This window comes from Anser cygnoides, chromosome 31 (assembly GCF_040182565.1).
Source record: "Anser cygnoides isolate HZ-2024a breed goose chromosome 31, Taihu_goose_T2T_genome, whole genome shotgun sequence".
In the NCBI taxonomy this organism is placed as follows: domain Eukaryota; kingdom Metazoa; phylum Chordata; class Aves; order Anseriformes; family Anatidae; genus Anser; species Anser cygnoides.
Window position 1 is genome coordinate 3,446,130 of NC_089903.1, and position 24,151 is coordinate 3,470,280.

At 59.4% G+C, this 24,151-nt stretch overlaps 1 protein-coding gene and 2 long non-coding RNA genes across 3 annotated transcripts; 2 read left to right on the plus strand and 1 right to left on the minus strand.

Moving 5' to 3' along the window:
* The first annotated feature begins 1,505 nt into the window (after window positions 1-1,505).
* On the plus strand, window positions 1,506-12,240 carry LOC136787855 (uncharacterized). Its single transcript, XR_010826947.1, has 2 exons — window positions 1,506-1,652; window positions 11,856-12,240. It is a non-coding gene; the product is annotated as an uncharacterized lncRNA (long non-coding RNA).
* Window positions 5,197-10,300, minus strand: LOC136787854 (transcription factor HES-1-like). Its single transcript, XM_066985232.1, has 4 exons — window positions 9,312-10,300; window positions 8,498-8,593; window positions 6,878-6,956; window positions 5,197-6,594 (listed from the first exon to the last, which is right to left on the minus strand). Exons 1-4 carry the CDS (start codon window positions 9,345-9,347, stop codon window positions 5,792-5,794), a joined length of 1,014 nt encoding a protein of 337 aa, XP_066841333.1. The 5' UTR covers window positions 9,348-10,300; the 3' UTR covers window positions 5,197-5,791.
* Window positions 12,241-12,797: 557 nt separating the features above from the next.
* Window positions 12,798-21,522, plus strand: LOC136787859 (uncharacterized). The gene is made up of 3 exons (XR_010826950.1): window positions 12,798-14,289; window positions 18,454-18,674; window positions 19,258-21,522. It is a non-coding gene; the product is annotated as an uncharacterized lncRNA (long non-coding RNA).
* The last annotated feature ends 2,629 nt before the right edge of the window (window positions 21,523-24,151 follow it).

Here is a 24,151-nt window from a genome sequence, read left to right on the forward strand (position 1 = left end):
AGCTGCGGGTGGAGCTGGGGGGGGCCCTGGGACGCCCCCCCGGGGGGGCACGGACCTGGGGGCGGCTGAGGGCTGGGGGGCGTCAGCTTCGGGGGGGGCGCTGCGGCGCCTGGCGGGGGGCACCCCCACTGGGCCCCCCTTAATTAAGGGCCTCCCCCATTTAATTAGAGCCCCCCTCATAATCACAGCCCCCCCTTAATTAAAGCCCCCCCCCATTATTACTGCCCCCCCCAAATAAAGCTCTGCGCACTGTGTGTGGGTTCTGGTTTATTTTGGGGGGGGGTCCCCAAAATGCCCCCCCCCCAAATTGGGGACCCCAATAATTAGGGGACCCCCCCCCACGAAGCACCTTTATTGGAGGGGGGTGAGCACTAGGGGGGGGGGGATCAGGAAGGGATAAATGGGGGGGGGGGGGAATCTAAGGGGGGTCTTTGGGGGGGTCTCAATTTTGGGGGGGATTAGGAGGGAGGGGTCTGGTGGGGGTGGGTCCTGAGTGTGGGGGGCTCATTGGAGGGTTTTTTTTGGGGGGGGGGGGATGACTCTTGGGGGGGGGTCACTTTGAATTTGGGGGGGGGGGCCTTCTGGGGGAGGGAGGTTCAGAGGGGGTTCCTGGGGGGGTCTCCCTGAATTTTTTTCGGGGGGGGGGTTGCTTTCGGGGGGGGTCTCCCCAAATTTGGGGGGGGGGGTCCTGGGGGGGAAGGACACTGAAGGGGGGACTCCTGTGTGTGGGGGGGGTGTCTCCCAAATTTTTTTTTTTTTTGGGGGGGGGGGTCTCCCCAAATTTGGGGGGTCCTGGGGGTGGGGGACACACTGGGGGGGGGTTGCTTGGGGGGGGTCCTGGGTTGGGGAGAGAGGGGGGTGTTGCTTGAGGGTTGGGTCGGGGGGGGGAGGACACTGAGGGGGGGGTGTCTTGGGGGGGTCTGGGGGTCTCCCCAAAATGGGGGGGGGGTGTGCTTGAGGGGGGGTCCGGGGAGGGGAGGACACTGGGGGGGGGGTTGCTTGGGGGGGGGTCCTGGGTTGGGGAGAGAGGGGGGTGTTGCTTGAGGGTTGGGTCGGGGGGGGGGGGGGAGGACACTGAGGGGGGGGGTGTCTTTGGGGGGGTCTGGGGGTCTCCCCAAAATGGGGGGGGGGGGGGTGCTTGAGGGGGGGGTCCGGGGGAGGGGAGGACACTGGGGGGGGGGTTGCTGGGGGGGGTCCTCGTGGCGGGGGGACACTGAGGGGGGGTTGCTTGGGGGGGTGTCTTCCAAAATTTGGGGGGGGGGGGGGTCCTGGGAGGGGGGAGGACACTGGGGAGGGGTTGCTTGGGGGGGGTCCTCGGGGGGGGGCGGGACACTGAGAGGGAGGGTTGCTGGGGGGAGGACACTGAGGGGGGAGTCCTGGGTTGGGGGGAGACGGGGGGGGGGGACTTGTTGGGGGGGGGGTTGTCCTCGGGGCCCCCCCCCCCCCAGAGCCCCGCCCGGTTCCCGCACGCCGGCCCGCACGCGGTAGCGGTGGTTGAGGCGGCGCCTCCCGTGCAGGCCGTAGCGGGAGCCGAGCGCCCCCTGCGGCGCCGCCGCCCCGAACAGCACCCGGCGGGCCCGGGCGTGCACCAGCGCCATGGCGCACAGCGCGCACGGCTCCCGCGTCAGGTACACGTCCCAGCCCCGGCACAGGTAGCCCCCCCCGGCTCGCCGCCCCCCCCGGCTCGCCGCCCCCCCCCGGCTCGCCGCCCCCCCCGGCTCGCCGCCCCCCGCTGCACCCTCGCCACCGCCGCCAGCAGCTCCATGGTGGCGTGGGCCAACGGGTGCCCCCCGGCGCCGGTCGTGGGCCACCGCCACCACCCGCGGCCCCCCCCCCGGCCCCCGCCGGGCGCCACCACGGCCCCCCCGCCGGCACCTGCCCCCCCGAGCCCCCCGGCGAGCCGCCGCCGCCGCCGCCGCCATCCCCAGGGCGTCACCCGCGGCGTCGCCCGGGTCGTCGTCGCCTTCGGGGGGTCCCCGCGCCGCCCCCGCGCCACCCACGGCCACAGCCCCGCCGCCGTCGCCGCCGCCGCCTCGGGACCCCCGGGGCGCCCGGGCGGGGACGAGGACGCGGAAGGGGGGCCCAGCCCCCGCAGGGACACCCCGGGGCCCAGCAGCACCCGCAGGGGAGGGAGGGGAGGGAGGGGGTCGGGGGGGAAGGGGGGAAGAGGAGGAGGGGGAAGGGGAGGGAGGGGGGCGCCCAAGGGCGTCGGGTCCGTGGGGACGGCGGCGGCCGCGGTGGCACCCAAGGGTGCGGGAGCCTTGGGGACATCGGTGGCACCTGAAGGTCCTGGGTCCTTGGGGACATCGGTGGCCATGCTGGCACCCAAGGGTGCAGGAGCCTTGGGGACGTCGGTGGCACCCAAAGGTCCCGGGTCCATAGGGACATCAGTAGCCGTGGTGGCACCCAAGGGTGCAGAATCCCTGGGGACATCAGTGGCCATGGAGACGTCGGTGGCACCCAAAGGTCCCAGGTCGTTGGGGACATCGGTGGCACCGGAAGGTGTCAGGTCCGTGGGGACATCAGTGGCCACGGTGGCACCCAAGGGTGCAGGAGCCTTGGGGACATCAGTGGCACCCAAAGGTGCAGGACCCTTGGGGACATCGGTGGCCACGGGGACGTCGGTGGCACCCAGAGGTGTTGGGTCCTTGGGGACATCGGTGGCCATGGTGGCACCCAAAGGTGCAGGACCCTTGGGGACGTCGGTGGCCACAGGGACGTCGGTGGCACCCAGAGGCGTTGGGTCCTTGGGGACATCGGTGGCCGTGGTGGCACCCAAAGGTCCTAAATCCATGGGGACGTCGGTGGCCGTGGTGGTCCTGGTGGCACCCAAGGGTCCCTGGTCCGTGGGGACACCAGTGGCTGTGGTGGCACCCGAAGGCTCCGGGCCCTTGGGGACATCGGTGGTCACAGAGGTCCCGGTGACAGCGGTGGCACCCGAAGGCCCCTGGTCTTTGGGGACGTCGGTGGCCGCGGTGGCAGTTCCGGGGGCGCTGGTGGCCCCAGCGGCCGTCCCGGTGCCATCAGCGTCCTCGGCGTCCGTGTCACCTGCAGTGTCCCCAGCCCTGAGCCCTGCTGTCCCCAGCGTCCCCAAGGCCCCCCAGTGTCCCCATGTCCCCCCAGTGTCCCCAATGCCCCCCAATTCCAACGCCCCCCATGTCCCCAATGTCCCCAAGTCCCCCCCCATGTCCCCCCCACCCCCAATGCCCCCCCAATGCCCCCCAGTCCCCCCCCATGTCCCCCCCACCCCCAATACCCCCCATGTCCCCGTGTCCCCCTCAGTGTCCCCAATGCCCCCCATGTCCCCAATACCCCCCCAATGTCCCCATCACCCCCAATGCCCCCCCAATGCCCCCATGTCCCCCCCAGTGTCCCCAATGCCCCCCCACCCCCAATGTCCCCATGCCCCCCCCACCCCCAACACCCCCCTGCAATGCCCCCAAGCCCTCCCCCCCCAGTGTCCCCCCCCGTGTCCCCCCCCCACCTGCGGTGTCCCCGCCGCCCCCCAGCTCCCGCAGCTCGTCCTCGAGGCCCAGCAGCACGGCGGCCCCCCGGGCCCCCCCGCACCCTCTTGAGGTGCCGCAGGTGGGAGAGGGGCCGGCTGCGCCCCAGCTCCCCCAGCAGCCGCTGCCCCTCCCCCGCAGCAGCAGGGGGGCCGCCACCCCCCCCAGCACCCGCAGCGGCCCCCCCGCCCCCTCCCACGGCACCACCCACGAGGCGGCCGGGGGGGAGGGGGGAGGAGAGGCAGGGGGGGGCACCGAGGCGGGGGGGGGCTCCATGGGGTCGGTGGTCCTGGGGGAGGGGGGGGAGATGGGGGGGGGTGATGGGAAGGTCCCTAAAGGGACCCCCCCCATTAGACCCCCCCCTAAAGCCCCCCCCACAGGGATCCCCCATAAGGACCCCCCCATAGGGACCGCTCCATTACCCCCCCCAAGAAGGGACCCCCCCCATAAGGAACCCCCCCCCATTATCCTTCCATAGGGACCCCCCCCCAAAGGGACCCCCCCCATTAGACCCCCCCATAAAGCCCCCCCCATTATGGCCCCCTCCATTGGGACCCTGCTGTAAGGACCCCCCCATTACCCTCCAATTAGGACCCCCCCCCATTAAACCCCCCCCCATGGAACCCCCCCAATAAGGACCCCCCCCAATAAAGACCCCCCATTTTTCCCCCTATAGAGAGCCCCCCCCCAATGGGGACCCCCCCCATAAGGACCCCCCTCTAATAAGCCTGCCCCCATTATCCCCCCATAAGGAACCCACGTAAAAGGACCCCCCCATTATGCTCCCCCCATACAGGACCCCCCCCCCCCACTATGCCCCCCCAGGGACCCCCCCCCAATAAGGCCCCCCCCATTATCGCCCCATAAGGGACCCCCCCATTAGGCCCCCCCCCATAAGGACCCTCCCCATTATGTCCTCCCTATTGGGACCTCCTTCCCATAGAGCTCCCCCAGCCCCACGTGGGCGCCCCCCCCCCATTTTTAGGGACCCCCCCATAAAGCCACCCCCCTATAGGGACCCCCCCAGCCCCCCCCCCCCGTGCCCCCCCCCAACTTATAGCCCCACCCCCCTTACAGGGACAACCCCATAGGGCCCCCCCCACGACCCCATAGGGTCCCCCCTCCCCCCACCGGCCCTGACCATTGCGGCCCCCCCCCCCAGGGCCCCCTCCCCCCCCCAGACTCTCCCCTCCCAGCCCCACGTGGGCGCCCCCTCACCTCCCGCCGCCGCTGCCACCGCCCAACTGCCCGAGGCCACGCCCCCCTCCGCTCCCATTGGTCCGCGCCCGCCGAGCACCACCTCCCATTGGCTGCCGCAGCCACGCGGCGGAATTCCGCCCGGAGGGGAGCGAGAGGTGCGGCGAGAGCGGCCGGAACCATAGAGAAGAGGGAGGTGGCGGGAGCGGAAGTGGGAGGGGAAACGGCTTTCAGAAGGGGAGGGGGGTGTGGGAAGCCGCCGCCGCCGCCGCCATTTTGAGGTCGGGCGCCGTGGCCTCAGCGCCCTCATATACAGACACGCGATTCGTTTTGAGTTTAAATTCTGCTTTTTTGGCTTTTTTTTTTTTGTGTTTTTGTCTTCCAGAAACACGGGGTAGACAGGGGAGAGGGACAAAAAGCAGGAAATTGGGAAAAAAAAGTTATAACAAATTTTAAAAAAGGATATTTCCCCGCTACCCCCCCCCCCCCCCCCCGCAGGCTCCACCTGTACTGGGAAGCAAGGGTTTAATGGACCCCAAAATTCCCCTTTTTCACCCCAAAACCAGCCCCCAGCAACTGCATTTTGGAACAGAACCCTTGAATTTGAGGATACTGGGAAGACTGGAATGAACTGGGGGAAACTGGGGCAGCTCCAGAGCCGGGGAAGTCCCCCCACCAGTCCTCCCAGTTTACTGGTGGAAACCCAGCTTCCTCCCAGTAAACCTCCCCATGCTTCCTGCGTACCAGTCCAAACCTGCCCTCCTCTCCCAGTATACCAGTTAAGACCCACCGGCCAGTATACAAAGAAAAGCTCCCTTCCCAGTATACCAGTTAAAGCCACCTGCCCTCCCAGTATACCAGTGATCCCCTCTGTCCGTCCCGAGTCATAAAGCCTTCTCCTTCCAGTATACCAGTTAAAACACTCCCGTCTTCCATTATACCAGTGGCAAAGTGGTCTTTCTCCCAGTACACCGGTTAAAAAGGGCCTTCTTCCCAGTACACCAGTTAAAATCCCCAGTCCTCCCAGTACCTCCCAACCCTTCCCCCTCTCAGCCAGCACCCAGGGCCTGCGGAGCCCTCAGTGCCCAGCCTCAGGGCCAGGGCCTCCAGACATGGCAGGGCCCTGGCAGTCCCCCAGCGCTCGCGCCCTGGCCCTCCTTGGTGCTGGGCCGCCATGAGTCCTCAGGGCTGCCGACAGGGCCACTGACGGGGCCACCAATGGGGTCAACGGGGCCACCAATGGGGCTGTGGTGGGGCCACAAACTAGGCCCGAAAGTAGGCCCTGAACTAGGCCTCAAACTAGGCCTGAAACTAGGCCCGTAACCATGGTAACTAGGGCACCTGGAGCTGTCTCCATGGCAACCCACACCATTGCCAGGGCAACAAGGAGGCTCGCCCAGGCAACCTGTGCTGTTGCCATGACAACCGGCACAGTCAGGCCTAGGAGTAGGCCCCATGCTAGGCCTCAAACTAGGCCCGAAACCAGGCCTGTAACCATTGTAACTAGGGCACCTGGAGCTGTTCCCATGGCAACCTGCGCCGTTGCTGGGGCAACAAGAGGGGTCACCTAGGCAACCCGTGCTGTTGCCATGGCAACTGGCGCAGTCAGGCGTAGGAGTAGGCCCTGCACTAGGCCTTGGAGCAGGCCCCTGGCAGTGATGGCTGGGCCCGTACCCGCGGCAACCGGGCTGGGCCCACGGTGCGGAGGGTCCATGGCGACTGGGGGGTCCGGGGGTGTCGGCGGCGGGCGGTGACAACGAGCTGGGGGTCCCGGGCCCGGTCGGCGGGGACTCGGCGGCAGCTGCAGCCTGCAGGAAGCGGGCGGCGCGGGCCAGGCACTCCCGGTAGCCGCTGCGGTAGTGCCGCAGGAAGAGCTCCTCCGTCCCCAGGGAGTCTGCGCCGGAGAGGGACATAGTGACCACCTCCGCCCCCGCGGGGACCCCCGTGAAGATGGCCGCCGAGGGGGTTGAGTGGTTCCCTTCGGCCATTTTGGGAGGCCCGGAGCAGCTACAGGGGGATTAACCCCATGGCACAGGGTAATCCCCCATGGCAGGGAGGTTTCCCCTACAAGAAGGGGGTAATCTCCCATGGGGAGGGGGTAATCCCGCACGGGAGGGGGGGGTTTCCCCCCCAGGAGGGGATTTGGGGTGGGTTTTGGGGGAAACCGAGGCACGCACCTGCTTGGGGCTGGGCCCGCAGGAACTGCACCGTTTTCTGTAGGATCTCGGCCTTCTCCGCCTTGGGGTTTCGGAGGCGCTGGGGGGAGGGGTTGGGGGTGGGGGAGGGGGAAGAGAAAAGGGGCGGGGGGGGGCACACACACACAGAGACGTCACCCCAGCTGCGGCTGCTGCCGGTGTGTCGTGACACAATGTCCCAATAGCCCCCGATAGTGCCCCGATATCCCCCCGATAGTGACCCTGAGAGCACCCCAATAATGCCCCGATAGTGCCCTGACAGTATCCCCATAACACCCTACAAGCACCCCAAAAATGCCCTGATAGAATCGCGAGTGCTCTGATAGCACCCCAATAGTGTCCCAATAGCCCCCCAATAGCATCCTGATAGTATCCCCAAAACACCCTATTAGTGCCCCAATAGAATCGCAGTAGCACCCCGCTAGTGTCCCAATACCACCCCAATAATTGTTCCAATAACCCCCGATACCACTCCAATAGTGCCCGGAGAGTCCCTCCGATAGAGCCCCGATAGTCACGACTGAGCCCCGGGGGGCATTGGTTGAGACGGCAGCAATCGCGACAGCCACAAGGTGGCGCCAATCGCGACAGAGCCGCCATGACGCTGGGGGTGGGGCGTGGGAACAAAACTGCCGGAGCTGCACCGGCGTGGACTATCGCGACAGAGCCCCGATCGTCACGACAGAGTCGCAGTGGAGCCGATGATTGCGATAGGGCAACAATAGTTGCGACAGAGCCCCCCGATAGTTGTGACAGTGGCAATAAATCGTGACAGAGCTGTGACCAAGACTGGATAGAGCCGTGACGGACACAACGGAGCCAGAACTGTCGCGATAGTCACGATAGGAGCATGAGAGAGCCCTGAAGGTCATTATGGGGTTGTGATAGAGCTGCGTTAGTCATGATAGGATCGTGGTAGAGCTGTGATAGGGTTGTGAAGGAGCCGGGATAGTCATGATAGAGCCAGGATAGTCATGATAGCATCGCAACAGAACCACGACAGAGCTGTGGCAGTCACAGTAGAGCCCTAACACAGCCCAAATAGTCGTGATAGAGTCGTGATAGTCAGGATAGTGTCATGATAGCCACGATAGAGTTGTGATAGTCAGAACTGTGAGAGGAGCCATGACAGAGCCACAACAGAGCCACAATCGTCATGATAGGGCTGCAATAGTTGTGATAGTTGTGATAGTCAGGATAGTGTCATGATAGTGTCGTGGTAGTCATGATAGAACTGTGACAGGAGCCATGACAGAGCCACTACCAAGCCATGATAGGGCCATGATAGTCACGATAGGGCTGCGATAGTGTCATGATAGTCACAACAGAACTGTGACAAGAGCCACGACAGAGCCGCGTGAGCCACAATAGAGCCACGATCGTCGCAATAGGACCACAATAGGGCCATGGCAGGGCTGCGATCGTCGCGATAGTGTCATGATAGTCACAATAGTCGTGATAGTCACGATAGAACTGTGACAGGAGCCATGTGAGCCACGACAGAGCCGCGAGAGTCATGATAGAGTTGTGATAGAGCCGCGATAGTCGCAATAGGGCTGTGATAGAGTCATGATAGTCGCGATAGTCGCAACAGGACCTCACCTGGTCGCGGGTGGCCGCGAGCAGCAGCAGCCGGAGCCGCTCGAGGCTGTGGTTGAGGCGGGCGCGGCGACGCTGCTCCACCTGCGGCTTCGGGAGCTGCGGGGCGGGAGGGGGCAAACTGGGAGCACTGGGAGGGGCTGGGGGGGGAATGGGGGGGACTGGGAGGGTGAAATTGGAACATAGTGGGTTGAACTGGGAGAGACTGGGAGGGGCTGAAATGGAACAAACTGGGCTGAACTGGGATGGACTGGGAAGGACTGGGAAGGAGAAATTGGAACAAACTGGGTTGAGCTGGGAGGGACTGGGAGGGAGTGGGGGGGACTGGGAGGGGCTGAAGGAGTCAGATTGGCACAAATGGGGCTGAACTGGGTTGAACGGGGTCAAACCGGGCCAAATTGGGCCGAACCAGGACAAACGGGGCCAGGTCCTGGCTGGGTAAAATGGGGCGGAACCGGGCCAAGTCCCACCTGGGCCAAACCCCAACTGGGCCAAACTGGGCCAAGTCCTAACTGGGACAAACCCAAAACCAGGCCAGACACAAACTGGGCCAAACCCCAAACCGGGCCAAACCCCAACTGGGCCAAACCCCAAGTGGTCCACGTCCCAAACTGGGCCAAACCCCAAACCAGACCAAACCCCAAACTGGGCCAGACCCAAACTGGGCCAAGTCCCAAACTGGACCAAATCCCCAACTGGGCCAGACCGGTCTGAACCGTTCCGAACTGGTCCAAACTGGTCTGAACCGTTCCGAACTGGTCCAAACTGGTCCAAACTGTTCTGAACTGGTCCAAACTGGTCCGAACCGGTCCGTTACCTTCCTGGCGGCGGGCGGCGGGGCCGTGCTGCTCATGGCTCGGGGCGGCTGTGGGTGGGAGCGGGGCCGGGCCCCCGGGGGGCTTTATGGGGGGAGGGGGCGGGGCGGGGGGAGGGGCGGGGTGGGGCGAGGGGGGGGACTGGGAACCTGTACTGGGAGAAATGGGAAGGGGAAGGGGGGAATTGGGGGGCACTGGGAGCCTGTACTGGGAGCACTGAGGGGGGCTGGGAGCACTGGGAGCCAGCAGTAGGGGCACTGGGGACACTGGAGCAGGGAACTGGGGGGCACTGGGAGCACTGGGAATCTGCACTGGAAGCACTGGGAGTGCTGGGGGTTGGGGCACTGGGAGCACCGGGGGGCACTGGGAGCACTGGGAACCTGCACTGAGAGCAGTGGGGAGGGGTAGTGGGGGGCACTGGGAGAACTGGGGAGTGGTAGTGGGGGTACTGGGAGCACTGGGATCACTGGGAACCTGCACTGGGAGTACTGGGGAGGAGCACTGGGAGGTACTGGGAACGCTGGGAACCTGCACTGGGAGCACTGGGAACACTAGGGAGGGGAACTGGGGGGCACTGGGAATCCATACTGGGAACACTGGGAGCAATGGGGAGGGGAACTGGGGGCACTGAGAAGTACTGGGAACACTGAGGAGGGGAACTAGGAGGTACTGGGAGCACTGGGATGTACTGGGAGCACTGGGAGGGGGCACTGGGAGCACTGGGGACACTGGGGAAGGGAACTGGGACGTACTGGGAGCACTGGGAGGCACCGGCGGCCCCTCCCCCCCCTCCCCTTTGATCCTGCTCGTGCCCGGCACCCGCCGGGGGGGGAGGGGAGGGGGCGGGGGGGGAGGGGTGGGAACGGGCGCGTGCGGCCGCTCCCACGGGGAGGGGGGAAGGGCAGCCCCTCCCCCCCCGGACACCCGAGGGTGACAAATGAAGGGGGGGGAAGGGGACAAATGGCCGGAGGGGGAGGGGGGGGAAGGGGTCCCCCTCCCCCCACACACACCTGGATTGCCCCAAATCTCCAGGATTGGCCCCAACCCCCCCCCGGAACCCCCAAACCCCCCAGTTTAGCCCCAAATCCCCCCGCCCCTCCCCAATTGCCCCAAATCCTTTAAATTAGCCCCAAATCTCCCCCCGGAGCCCCCAAACCCTCCCCACTCTCCTCCCACCCCCAGATTGCCCCAAATCCCTTAAATTAGCCCCAAATCTCCCCCTGTAACCCCCAAACCCTGCAGTTTATCCCCAGATCCCCCCCACACACCCCAAATTGCCCCAAATCCCTGAAATTAGCCCCAAATCTTCCCCCTGAGCCCCAAAACCTTCCCCAAATTTCCTCCTTCCCCAGATTGCCCCAAATCCCTTAAATTAGCCCCAAATCTCCCCCTGGAACCCCAACCCCCCCAGTTTAGCCCCACATCCCCCCGCCCCTCCCAAATTGCCCCAAATCCCTTAAATTAGCCACAAATCTCACTCCCCCCCCGAGCCCCCAACCCCTCCCCAATTTTCCCCCTTCCTCAGATTGCCCAAAATCCCTTAAATTATCCCCAAATCTCCCCCTGGAGCCCCCGTCCCTTCCCCATATTCCTCCCTGTCCCCATATTGCCCAAAATCCCTTAAATTGTCCCCAAATCTCCCTGTGGGGTTTGACCCCCCCCCAGCCTGTTCCCAAATTCTCCCCTGCCCTCAGATTGTCCCCAATTCTCCCCCACCATCAGATTGTCCCAAATCCCTTAAATTGTCCCCAAATCCCCCTGTAGGTTTTGCCCCCCCCCCCAGCCTGTTCCCAAATTCTCTCCCACCCTCTGATTGCCCCAAATCCCTTAAATTGTCCCCAAATCTCCCCCTGGAGCCCCCATCCCTTCCCCATATTCCTCCCTGTTCCCATATTGCCCCAAATCCCTTAAATTGTCCCCAAATCTCCCTGTGGGGTTTGACCCCCCCTCCCAAGCCTGTTCCCAAATTCACCCCCGCCCTCAGATTGCCGCAAATCCCTTAAACTGTCCCCAAATCTCCCTGTGGGGTTTGAACCCCACCCCCAGCCTGTTCCCAAATTCACCCCCACCCTCAGATTGCCCAAAATCCCTTAAATTGTCCCCAAATCTCCCCACAGAGCCCCCAAACCCTTCCCAAATTTCCCCCTTCCTCAGATTGCCGCAAATTCCTTAAATTATCCCCAAATCTCCCTGTGGAGCCCCCATTCCTTTCCTACATTCCTTCCCTGTCCCCGTATTGCCCCAAATCCCTTAAATTAGCCCCAAATCTCCCTGTGGGGTTTGACCCCCCCCCCAGCCTGTTCCCAAATTCTCCCCCACGATCACATTGCCCCAAATCCCTTAAATTGTCCCCAAATCTGCCCCCAGAGCCCCACAACCCTCCCCAAATTTCCCCCTTCCTCAGATTGCCCCAAATCTCCCCCCTGGAACCCCCCCCCCCCCCCCCAACCCTCCCTCATACTCCCCCACTACCCCCTGTAAGAAATGGTCCAGCAATTCGTGCCACTAAGGGGTTTTGAAGGGTTAACATTGAGGCCTGGGTTTAGGCGAGAAAAGAACAAAGGGATTTCTTCGGAGAAAAACTGCTGACTTTGCACGAATGTGCAGTAACTTCTGACAGCCGGCCAAGAGACCACTAGATAAGGAGGAAGAATATGAGCCTCCCTGTCTCCCTGTCCGAGCGGCCCCCGAGAAAGTAACAGAGACTGATAAGCAGGTGCACCTGGAAGGACGTCGGATTCGGGAAACCAATTATAATAACCTTGCCTCTTTTAGAAGTAGTAATAAATATGTATTAGCCTAGGAGTATAAAAAATTAGATGCCTTACGTAATGGGTGTGCGTCCCGGTGGAGCAGAGACTCCCGGCGCACCCAGCGCTGTTTGCTTGCCTCTATTCGTTTAATAAATTGTAAACTCTGATTGTAATCCTATTTGGGACTCAGTCATTTATAACACCCCCATTCCCAAAATCCTTTAAATTAGCCCCAAATCTCCCCACGTGACCCACGTGGTTGCACCCAAGTGCAACGTTGCACGTTGGTGCAAGCTCCGCCCCCTCCACAGCACGGCTCCCTATTGGTCGAGAGTGAGGGGGGCTCAGCTCCCATTGGTCAAAGGGCGTGATGGGGGCGGGGTCAGGGCTGTCTATGGGGCAGCCCTCCCCTCACGCCCCCCCCCCGCACCACTCCCACGGGAGGTGGTGCCCCCCCCCTTTTTGCAATCCCCCCCCTTTCTGCGACCCTCCCCTATTTTTTGGGTGTTCCCCCCCCCGTTTTTCGTTCCCTGCCCCCCCCAAAGTCGGGGGCCACCAGGGAGAAAAAAAGGGGGAGGAAGAAAAGGGGGGGGGGAGAAGAAAGGGGAGGGGGAGGAGAAGAAAGGGGAGGGGGAGAGAAAAGGGGGGGGTGTAAAGGGGGGGGCAGAGGAGAAAAGTGGGGGAAAAAGAAGGGGGAGAGAAGGAAATGGGGGGAGGGAGAGGAGAGAGGAAAGGAGGGGGGACAATGGGAGGGGAATAATGGGGGGGATAACGGGGAAGGGAGTAACGGGACAATGGGATAACAGCGCCACTTTGTCCCATCCAAAAGTGCTCCCAAGGAAGCCTTGGGGTACACCTGGGCTCCCCTGGGGGGCCTTCACGCAACCCCACACGCAACAGCCAGAGCTTGTGTGTTTAATTACACATCCCAAAGAGCGGATGGGCAGCACCTCCCCGAACAGGGAGCCGAGGCCGTCACCTTGTTGGGCCAGGGCCAGGGCCGGGCAGGGAGCTGAGTACTGGTCCTTGCAAGGCGCTCTGAAAAAGGGCAGCCGGTGGCTGTTGGGACCCGGTCGTGCTGAGCCCGGCTGAGGACACCTGTCTCTGCGGGGGCCAGGTCTTCTTGCTGGGACAGCACGTGCAGAGCAGGCAGGTCAGGATGGCTGGCGAGGCGCTGGGGAGGAGACAAGCTGGGGCAGGATGTGGAGGGGAGCAGAGTCCCAGCCGAGGGCACAGGGCACCCTGTTTTCTGCACAGAGCACTGTGTGCCCACAGCTCACGCACAGCCGGGTGCCTGCACCCTGCTGCCTCGCACCCGCCTGGCACCGCAGCCGCAGCACGGCCTCAGCAAGTTCCTGTCTCCGCAGGCGCCTCGCCGCAGCCCAGGCAGCCCAGACTGACACCCGCAGCCGCTCCGTGAGCCCGTACAGGCGGCCTGACCACCATGGTACGCCTGAGAGCCAGGCCCGACGCCAGCGGCCACCATCAGTGCCTGGAAGACCGGCCCGCCTGCCACCAGCCCGGCCTCCACGGCCCCCACGCACGGCAGCAGACCAATGGAAGGGGTGCGACCGGCCCAGTATGCCCCAGTCCTCGTGGGCACAGACGCCACCCCCACGGCCCCCCCACCCTCCTCCAAGGGTTGGGGCAGGCCCCCCCGGGGTGCAGCCTGGGCCAATTACTGACCCCCGGGCTGCAGCTTAAATAAATATTGAATAATACAGCACAGCAGTCCGGGTCTTATGTACAGCAATACCCAGGAACCCACAGCAGGACTTTGTGACTGATCGAGAAGTAACCCTGAGGGTCCTCGGTGCTGGGGGTCAGCCAGACTGTGCCCACCATGCAGGGAACGCAGGGGAAGGGAGCTGGGGAGCAGCACAGCAGGAGCAGACAGAAGGGCTGTGAGCGCGGCAGCGACCCTGCACAGCGCTCACCCGAGAACCCCCTGCTCAAACTGGCAGTGCCGCAGCCACACACAAGCCCGGGCCCTTCCTGATCCTGGGCCGAGGCCAGGCTCCCCACAGCCAGCCCTCCTCAGGTCCTGACCCTGCACGGATGGCCGATTTTGGCCAGGGCACCCCATGCCAACGCTCCTACGGCTCAGCTCTCCTCAAGGAGTACAAGAAAAAATTCCTAACTCTTTGGAGTCAGGGCTGGGATTGCCACACGCTGGCACAAGCAACTGGAACCAGAGGGGAGACCCGAGGTGCTGCCACCACCAAAGGTAAGAGATCCTCATTTGCAAAATCTCACTTGAGGGTGGCCGTCTCCTCCCATGTGGCTCCTTGGAGGAGCAGAAAGCTCGGGTCGAGCTCCGGAGTCCCCTCTGGGGGTGAGGATGAGTTGTCTCCCCGTGGATGGGCCCAGGGTTGGAGGGCACAGGGCTGAAGCTCTGTCTTCTCGGGGACAGCCAAGCCTCACCTTCTGTCCTTTGCCATGTACAGGCCTCAGCTTCTTCCTCCCTCAGATTTGTCTGGGGCCAGAAGCCGAAGGAGAGAAGGCTCTCAGTTAACGGTTAACCGGTGCACGGTTAACGGTTGGACCTGACCATCTTGTTAGCATTCACGAAGACACATAAGCCACAAAGTGATTATATGAAGGTGCTTTTATTAGGCGCTGGAAGTTAGGGGCATGCCTGCCCAAATCTAACTTCGTCCGATTTGTTCACTCAGTTCTCTTTTATCTCCTAAAATATTACATATGCATTAAGTTTTACAACACATCTATGCATATTCATTTCCTAGCTCCGCCTAGCCCCGCTTTGTATGCTAATTATCTAATCAGTCCTTCTGCGCTTGCATATCACTCTCTGGTGGTCGTCCGGGTGGTCGTCGGGATGAAGTAAGATGTCTTCATCAGAGTTGAACTTTTTACCTTTACCTACCAGTAAATTCTCTGATGATTGCCCGTGTGGGATCTGTACCACTTGTGTCCATTAACCCAATTACTAATATTCCATCCGCTAAGAATTTTATCCAACCAGCTTGTTGTCATATCTTTCTCTTCCTGTTCTGCATCTTGTTCCACTCGAGCCAGTTGTTCTATGTCATGTTCTATATCAATAGTCACATTTGGAATGTGGATGCAGCAATGATCAATACGATCTTTTAGAAATCCGCATACTCCATGTTCCTTTAATAACATTGTATCTAATGCCAATCGATTTTGTAGGACCATTTTAGTTGTAGCTTGTAGTTGGATATTAAAATCTCTAAAGCCTTACTTGTCCTGTAAGTTTATAAATCGTTTCTCTATTTCGATAAGCAGCTACCTGTGCAAATAGAGATTCTAATGCCCAACTGAATTTTAATTCTATCAGTTCCTTTCATTATGGCAAAATCTTTAATCAATCCTACCAGTAAATTCTCTGATGATTGCCCGTGTGGGATCTGTACCACTTGTGTCCATGGTACCTGGTCCTCCCTTTTTCTTCTAGATCCTTTTTGGTGGGCTACCAATATCCCTTTATCCAATTTTGGATATACCAATATTTCTCTTATCCCATAATCTGTGCTATTTTCATGTGTTACTATGCACCGGTAGTTTCCTTCGTTGACATTAGTAACACTAAACAGGGTGTCAACCCCTACTAACAAATACCTATATCCCCTAGTCCTAGGTAACTCTACAAAATCAACTTGCCAGTAATCTCCTGGTTCTATCCCTACTCTCACTCTTCCCATTTCAGCATGTTTTCTTGCTACTGGATTATTTTTCAAACAAATCTCACACTTTGACGTTACTGATTTTGCCACTGTTAACATATGTGTAGAGATAATGCTACGTTTTAAAAATGTTACCATTGCCTCTGCACCCCAGTGACACTCATTACGTCTTATCTGAAGTATTTCTCGCATCACCAAGGGGGGTATTACTACCTGGCCCGTAGCGGTTACATACCATCCATCAGAGTTCTTTCGGGCCTTTAGGAGATCTGCTAATTTCTCATCCTCTGGCGAATATCTTGCTTCCTTGGGAAGATTAAGACGAGTGGGGCCTGCCTTGAGTGGTACCAAAGCCATCACATTCCGCACCTTCCGAGCAATTTGTCGAGCTGCTTGATCTGCCAACCGATTCCCTTCTGATATCTTCGAGGTTCGTCCTTGATGGGCTTTGCAGTGCATGATAGCCACTTGTTTTGGTTTTTGTACCGCATTTATCAGACTTAACACCTCCTCGTGATATCTTATATTGGCCCCTTGTGAGGACAACAGCCCTCTTTCTTTCCATAATACTCCATGAACGTGGACCACTCCAAAGGCATACTTTGAATCTGTCCAAATATTTCCCATCTTTCCTTTACTCAGTTCCAGTGCTCGAGTTAGGGCTAACAGTTCTGCTCGCTGTGCTGATGTTCCAGGTGGTAAAGGTTTGGCTTCAATTACTGTCTTCAGGGTTGTTACTGCATACCCTGCATATCGTGCTCCATTCTTCACAAAACTACTACCATCAGTAAAAAGTTCCCAGTCATACCTTTCAAGGGGTACATCCTTCAAATCTTCGATCAAATCCATTCAAATCTTCAATCTCAGAGATCTTCTCCAACCTAAGTGATTCCATGATAGTTCAGCAAGTGTCAAACTGTCCAAACAAATTCTGTCATACAAAAAGGCAGAAGTAAATCCTTTAAAAGGTTATAGTTATAATTTGGAAAGAAGGAAGATCAGCTATTAAGACTAGAGATGTAAATCCTAGAAAGGGAAAATGCTAAAAGAGTTTGGAAGAAATCTTCTGACTGGTCTTAAACGCTCCGTTGCACTTCGAGGGAAACTCATTAACTCTTTAAGGACTGAAGCTGAAAGTACAAGTTTTGTGTCCTGAAGGGCATAAAATTATTGGAGAGTGTCCAGAGGAGGTTGCTGAAGATGGTGAAAGGTCTGGTGGGCAAGAGGTGTGAGGAGCAGCTGAAGTCTCTTGGTTTGTTCAGCCGAGAGAAGAGGCGACTGAGGGGAGGCCTCATGGCGGCCCTCAGCTTCCTGAGGAGGGGAGTGGAGGGGCAGGCGCTGATCTCTTCTCTCTGGGGACGCGAGGGAACAGCACGGAGCTGGGACAGGCCAGGTTCAGGCTGGGCGTTAGGAAAGGGTTCTTCCCTGTGAGGGTGGCTGCCAATACTGATGCCTTGTTTGAGAAGTGTCCCATGGTGGTGGTTCTTCCAAATCCAGGTCACAGAAGAAGCAGAGAAACAGCCTGCATGTTTTCCTTGCAGCAATGTCTTGACAGGCACTTTGTGAAAGCCAGCAGACACAGGCGCTGAGGAGAGAGGAGGCTTGTGAGAAAGCTGCATTTGCTCAGCATTTTCTGGCTGATGTTGTGGCCTCAGTCTGCAGCGCTCTTGCTGAGAGCGGCTCTTCCTGTGACTCAGCTGAGAGAGCTTTGTAATTTCTTCTTTTTCCGTGTGCTAGCGCCCAAAGTATGAAGATGATGGCAATGCTGAACACAGAGGGCTCCTGGTTTTGAGAGCCCTTCCGCCTCTTTCTTAAGCATTCCCTGAGTAAGGGAGAAATGAGTGGACAGGAGAAACTGGACGCTCCTGTTGTCTCACTCCCAAGCCCTCGTGCAGGTCGAGGGGGCTCTGGCCCATCTCCGTGATGGTGGGGAACTGCAGGAAACAGCCAGGGCCAGAGAGGTTTCACAAAGCTCACCCCTTTAGCTATTGATCAATCTTCTGCTTTTGTTAGTTCAGCAACACCTCTGTTCTGGTTTGGTTTTGCAGCACTGAATTCATTAGAGAGCAGAAGTGGGGGACAGCCCTGCTCTTGTGAGAGAGCCTGAGGAACCCCTAACAGTGCCGAAGGGCAGCAAAAGTACGATTGATACCAAGATCATGTAAAATCCTTTTTTCTCTCTTTCTCTTCCCCCATTTCTTTTTTATGTATTTACTTATTTATTTATTTTGACGGGATGCATGAATGAGAACCCTTTATTGTAAATACCGTGCATCTGAAAGGGTGAGCCTTCAGCCAGACGTACTGGCAAGCTTTGGCTCAGCCCCAGAACTACATCATCATTGGCATAAGCACGACTGGTTGGGCAGAGGGCTGTGACTGGAGTGCTGCGAGGGACGGTCCTAGGCTCATCAGGAGGGATAGGCAGGGCAGGTGAGGCAGGGGGCTGGCGCAATGACACGGTTGAGAGCCTCTGAGTGAGGATTAAGGGACAAACCAATTAAATGGATGTTGTGGGAGTTGGAGATAGGCCTCCCATCCCGGGTGACTACACGGCTGGATGGTTCAATAAGGAATTAGGCAATGTCTCCAGATCAGCTGCCCTTGTCCCTAAGTGGGTGGGTGACTTTGGGTTGCCAGATGTTAGCAGGGAAGGACAAGGAACAGACACAAACAGGTCCAGGAAATTCCTAAAGCACCTCGATGATAACTTCTTGATCCAGGTACTAAGGGAGCTGACTCGGAAAGGTGCCCTTCTAGATTGCTGCTTGTAAACCGAGAATGTCTCCTGCGTGAAGTGGCGAATGGCAGCCATCTTGGCTATGGTGGCCACAAAGACGTCGAGCTGAAAATCTTTGGTGATAGGAAGAAAACTGCCAGTAAAACTTCCACCAGTGGCTGTGCCACTGCCGCAGACTCACCACCGGGTGCCGCCTCAGCACAGGTTGGTGGAGCCAGAGTGGTCTGGGGGGGTGGTGGTGGGATTTGTGTCCCCTCATCTTTGGGGAGCACCACGTTGTCCTCTGAGGGGAGTGGCGGCTGCCCCCTGCTCCTGGTCAGGTTCCAGGGAGCAGGGAGCAGCTGCCCCGGGAGCAGAGGATTCAGGAGAAGCGGTGGTGGGGGACCGGGGTGGATGGGGGCCTGCAGCAGGCAGGAGCCTGTGGGGTGCAGGGGCTCCCTGTGCGGCATGGCCCCCAGGCCTCAGCTCCAGCGGCGGTGGGGCACCAGTGTCCCCATCACCATGGGCTGACCCCAGACACAGCTGGGGGGACACGGAGGAGCAGCGGGTAGGGGCAGCACCGCAGGTGGGAGCGGCACCACACGAACTGTGAGCCCGGCACCCCAGACCAGGCATTGGCCTTAGGCAGCAGGTGGAGGATGGTGGGGATGTGAGCGGGCTGGTATGGGATCAGCATCGCTCCAGGGATGGGGGCAGCAAGCAGGCCCTGGAGACAGGGGTGGGGGTAGTTTGGGGTACTTTCAGGTTAGTAGGGTTTCCTTGGTTTTCCACCTCCTCTCTTTTGCAGGGGTGCCAATGCTGCTCCCATCTGTGGTGGAAGCGGGCCCTGTGGTACCGCCACTGGTACCATGGAGCTGTGATGGGGAGCCAATGGGCCGGCTGTCTGTAGGGGTCCCCAGGAGGTGCCTGTCTGGGGTGCTCGCGGTGGGTTGGGGGATGCTGGGGCTGGGGCTGCTGGGGCTGGAGTTGCCAATACCAGCATGGGCGGGGGAAGCTGGGGCTGGGCATGCTGGCACCAAGTTGGGGATGCTGCTACCAGTCCTGGACAGAGATGCCGGTAGTGGTGCTGGGACCTTGTGGAGATACCAATAGTGGAGCTGGGGGCAATCAGGGTGCTGGAGGTGGTACTGGAAGCGGGACAGTGATGTTGGTACTCGGGTGGTGATGCTCTTACTGGGGCCATGCTGCTGGTACTAGGACAGATTTGGTGGGGCATCTCCACTGGTACTGGGATGCTGATGCTTGTACTGGGACAGCAGTGCACGTAGTGGGACAGCTGTGCTGGAACTGGGACGGTGATTGTGCACCTCAAAGACTGGTCAGCCCCGTGGAAGTAATGGCTGCATTCAGAGGCGGGGAAGAAGAAAGAAGAGGTTCAACAAAAAGAGCAAAGATCAGCCACGCTTCTCACAGCATCTCCCTTTGCAAAGGCGAGTGCCCTTCAAAGCCCACAGACACCGTGTCAGCTCCTTCAACTGGCTGCCAGCCTGCGACTTGCCACCCGCAGAGCATGAATGCCATCACCTTGGCAATTCAGGAAATCATTGGGTAACATTCCCTAGTCTCAAAGACAGATTCTGTAGCCGGATAAATCACCATTGGAAATCGGGTAAAACACGAGTTTTACTTGAAAGCCTATGAGCAAGAAGTGTAAGCTGAAATGCAGAATTTCTTCGGAACTCTGCTGTGACACTGTGCCAAGCCGTGAGGTCACAACACCTCTCCGTGACGCTGCGAGGGCCATGAGGTCCCAACGCTGCTCCGTGACACCGGGAGGGCTGCGAGGTCACAATACCTCTCGGTGATGCAGTGCTGGGCCGTGACATCCCGACACCCCATTGTGACGCTGGGCCAGCCCACAGGCACTGCTCCGCACCGGTCCTGACAGCAGCAGTAGCTGCAGCTGCAGCGGCGGTGGTGGAAGCATGGTGCGAGTGTGGGGAGCCACGGCCCCTGCCTGCGTCCTCTTCCTCCTCCTGGTGGCCCTGTGTGCCCGGGGTGCCCAGGCTGCGCCATGGCGACCACCGGGAGCAGGTGGGTGGGCAGGGCCGGGGCCAACACCAAACCCTGGGCGGCATGGTGCTGCGCGGCACGCGTATGGATGGAGGGGACGGGGACGGGATGGCAGCAGGGCCGGGCGGGCACCGCGGGCAGGGGGCAGGCAGGAGGCAGAAGCCCCGCAGGGTGGCACGGTGGGGCCGTGGCTGCTGCGGGGTTGTTTCCTGCCGGGGGGGCCGGGAGCGGCGCTGGGGCCGAGAAGCCTGGGTCTGAGCCCCTGTGGGGCTGAGGCCGCTGGCCCCTCTTGGGAAATTTCCACCTGCATCTTTGTCCCGTGACATTGCCTCAGCCCCCTCAGTCACTGCAGGGTGCTGGGGAAGAGGGAGAGCACAGCATGCCATGGCAACGTCTCTCATCTCTGCTTGATTTTAGATGATGACGATGTTGGCTCTCGATATCCAGCTTCTCAGCTGGATCATGGTTTGGAGCCTCAGGAGGATCCCCGAGGTACGTTGCGAGTGTGCTTCCTTGAAGGAAGATGGCTAATGGGCTGTAATAGTTTATTCAGGGTCTTCCAAGTGCGTTTGTGCCTTGAGGGGGCTTGCACAAATGAGCCCTGAATATTTCTTCACTTGGAGAGATGCCACCCCTGCCCCTCTCCACAGAGAGGGAAGAACCCAGGCTTTTCTTCCTGTTTGGGCCATGTCATTACCTGAGCCCCAGCCAGTGCCTCCCGGTCACTGAGGAAGAGGCAGGCCCCAAGAGGCAATGGAAGCTCCCCTTACCTGTGTCTGATCCCACTTGTGCCCACAGGCAGTACTGGTCAAGTGCCTCCATGGAATCCTGCTCCTGAGCCTGCCAGTATGGGTCCCACAGGTGGTAAGTTGTCCGTGTTCATTTCCTTGCTGTTTGTTAACGGTTTGTTGAGCTAGCTCAGCAAGGGTTCAGCTGCTCACAGGTCAGGGGGCTTCTCCATGACAAACATGGATGATCATTTTTCCCGGGGTCTGCACGCTCCCCCTGCAGTGGGGTCTTCCTTTGTGTCCAGCAGAGATCTTCCTGTAAGAAACACCTGAGGGGCCACATCTTTGGCAGCGTGGTCCCTGCGGGGTGTTGCGCACAGCCTGGAGAGAGGATTTGGGAAGAGGCCAAGAGGGAGCCTCCAGCTCAGCAGGCCCCTTTGCGGCTTTGGAAATCCTGGCTCGTGTCTGGGTCCCACATCCTTGCCTGAGCCCCCTCCAGTCGCTGCAGGTCACTAAGGAAGAGGTAGATCACACCATGCACGGGGAATGTTTCTCTTCTGTGCTTGATTGCAGCAGTTCTCGTAGGCTCTGGCTACTCGACACCTCAGCCTGATGTGGACCACGAGCCTCAGGTTAATCTGCCAGGTAAGTCAGCGGAAGGCAGGAGCATCTAGGTGCTGCAGAGCCAGCAGGCACCTTGAGCTTGAGTTGAGACCTGGGGTGGGCACGGGGAGGGCCCTTCTCCGGGCAGCTCCACGCATGCTTAGTTTGTACCAGCACGGTGCCACTGCAGGCACCCAGCAACTGTTTGCAAGATGCTCTGGAGTGGCAGGGAGAGACGAGTGCCGTGGAGCAGTCCCCTCTTTGAACCGCATTCTCTGTCACTCTGGTCAGAAGGAGTATGTTGGCGTAGTTCACAGGAGGGACTCCACTTGTGTTTACAGATGGGACCGAAGGCGAAGGTGATCCAGGCTCCCAGATGGGTTCCAGGACTGAAGCTCTGGGAGATGGCCTGGGTAAGTTGTGGCTTTTGACTTCCTTTGAGAGCTGCCAGCTCAAGCCCAAACGTCAGCCAGGCATCTCTGCAGGTGGGAGGGTATAGACCGGCACGTGTGTGTGTGCCCTGTCAAGGCACGAGCCCTGGTATGCTCTCCTACTGAGCTATTGATGTAGATGGCACTGGGACAGAAACTTCTCACGGGTCTTTGGTTGCAGAAGTGTCCCCAGGGAGGGCTTTGCCAGATCCTCGGCTGCTTCCGGCGCTGGAGCCCAGCTGGTATCCCAGCAGTGGGTAGCCATTTCACTGACTTCACAAACTAAGCCCTGCTTCTCCAAATTGCACTGGTGCCAAAGTTAACTTCCTACTTTCTGTTCAGGTCCTCTAAGAGCAAAGGATAAAGCTAAAGGAAGAAAATCTTCCCCAACATCCTCTGACATCGTAGAGGATATCATAAAGGAGTTAGAGAAGGCAGCACCTGGTGGGTATATTTCACTCTGTCCGCCATAAGACTTGGGAAGCTGAGGTTCTAAATCCATGTGTGGACACACCGTAACCTGCACAGCAGGAAGGGATGGATCAGAGCGGAGACACTCAATTTCACACCTAGCAGGCACTGGTGAGCGCCAGAGATGGCCGAGAGCCTCTGCTGCCGCTTGTGGGTCACGCCGTGTCCCGGGGGCAGCTGCTAGCCCAGCACTACCATAAGTGGTCCGAGCTGTTCCGTGCAAACATTGGTATCCAGCCAGCAGCAACTGGTGTGTGCTTGCAACTGTGCCCGGAATATGGTTCAAGGAGGAGCAGTTCCTTATAGTCACACTGTCCTGCTTTCTTTCTAAAGGGCTGGTTAGAGAGACTGTGCCGAAGGAGGTGCTTTGGCGAGGAAGCGGTCGCAAGCTGCCACTCCCTGGCAAAAGAACAGAGGCAATGAAGTCAACTGCCCCACCAGGTAAAGGCTGTTTCTTGGTCATCCGCTGTCACCAACCAGAACCAGCATGCGTGTGCAGGTTCTTGCCCTGGTACCCGCTCTTGCAGCTCATGTCAGCAGCCAAACCCAAGAGTGTCAGTAGGCAGCAAGTGTTGCAGAGGAAGGCAGGAGTGGCTCCCTGAGGATGGCTGTCTTCCCCGGGCTGTGACAGCATGTGGACCCCTGTCCCTGCGGGGGCCAGGTCTTCAGGTTCACCCCGACCTGCCTGCTCTGCACATGCTGTGCCGGGAAGAACGGCTTTTCGCTGGTGACGATAGCAAGATTGAGTGGCTTAGCAGTTACAAAGACATGTCTTCTTTCCTGTAGCATATTCTCCTGTTTTTAAAGGACAGGCTCAGCTCAATTTGACCAGATCGTGGTGTTTTTTATTGATTACTCTACGTCATGCAAACAGTGTGCAATTTACTTCTTTTTATTGCACTACCATACAAAGAGGAAGATCAGCTATTAAGACTAGAGGTAGAAATGTAAGTCCTAGAAAGGGAAAATGCTAACAGGGTTTGGAAGAAATAATTTCACTGGTCTTAAACGCTCTGCTGTACTCTGAGGTCAACTCATTAACTTGTTAAGGACTAAACCTGAAATTACAGGTGCTCATCACTTCTGAATATCACTGCTGTTCTCCTGAACATCTCTTAAACCTAGCTACAGCTAGCTGGGAAATCTCCACCTGCATCTTTGTCCCATGACATTGCCTCAGCCCCCTCAGTCACTGCAGGGTGCTGGGGAAGAGGGAGAACACAGCATGCCATGGGAACTTCTCTCATCTCTGCCTGATTTTAGATGACGATGTTGCTTCTCCATATCCAGCTTCTCAGCTGGATCATGGTTTGGAGCCTCGGGAGGATCCCCGAGGTAGCAGAAGGAAGGAGCATCTAGGTGCTGCAGAGCCAGCAGGCACCTTGCGCTTGAGTTGAGACCTGGGGTGGGCACGGGGAGGGCCCTTCTCCGGGCA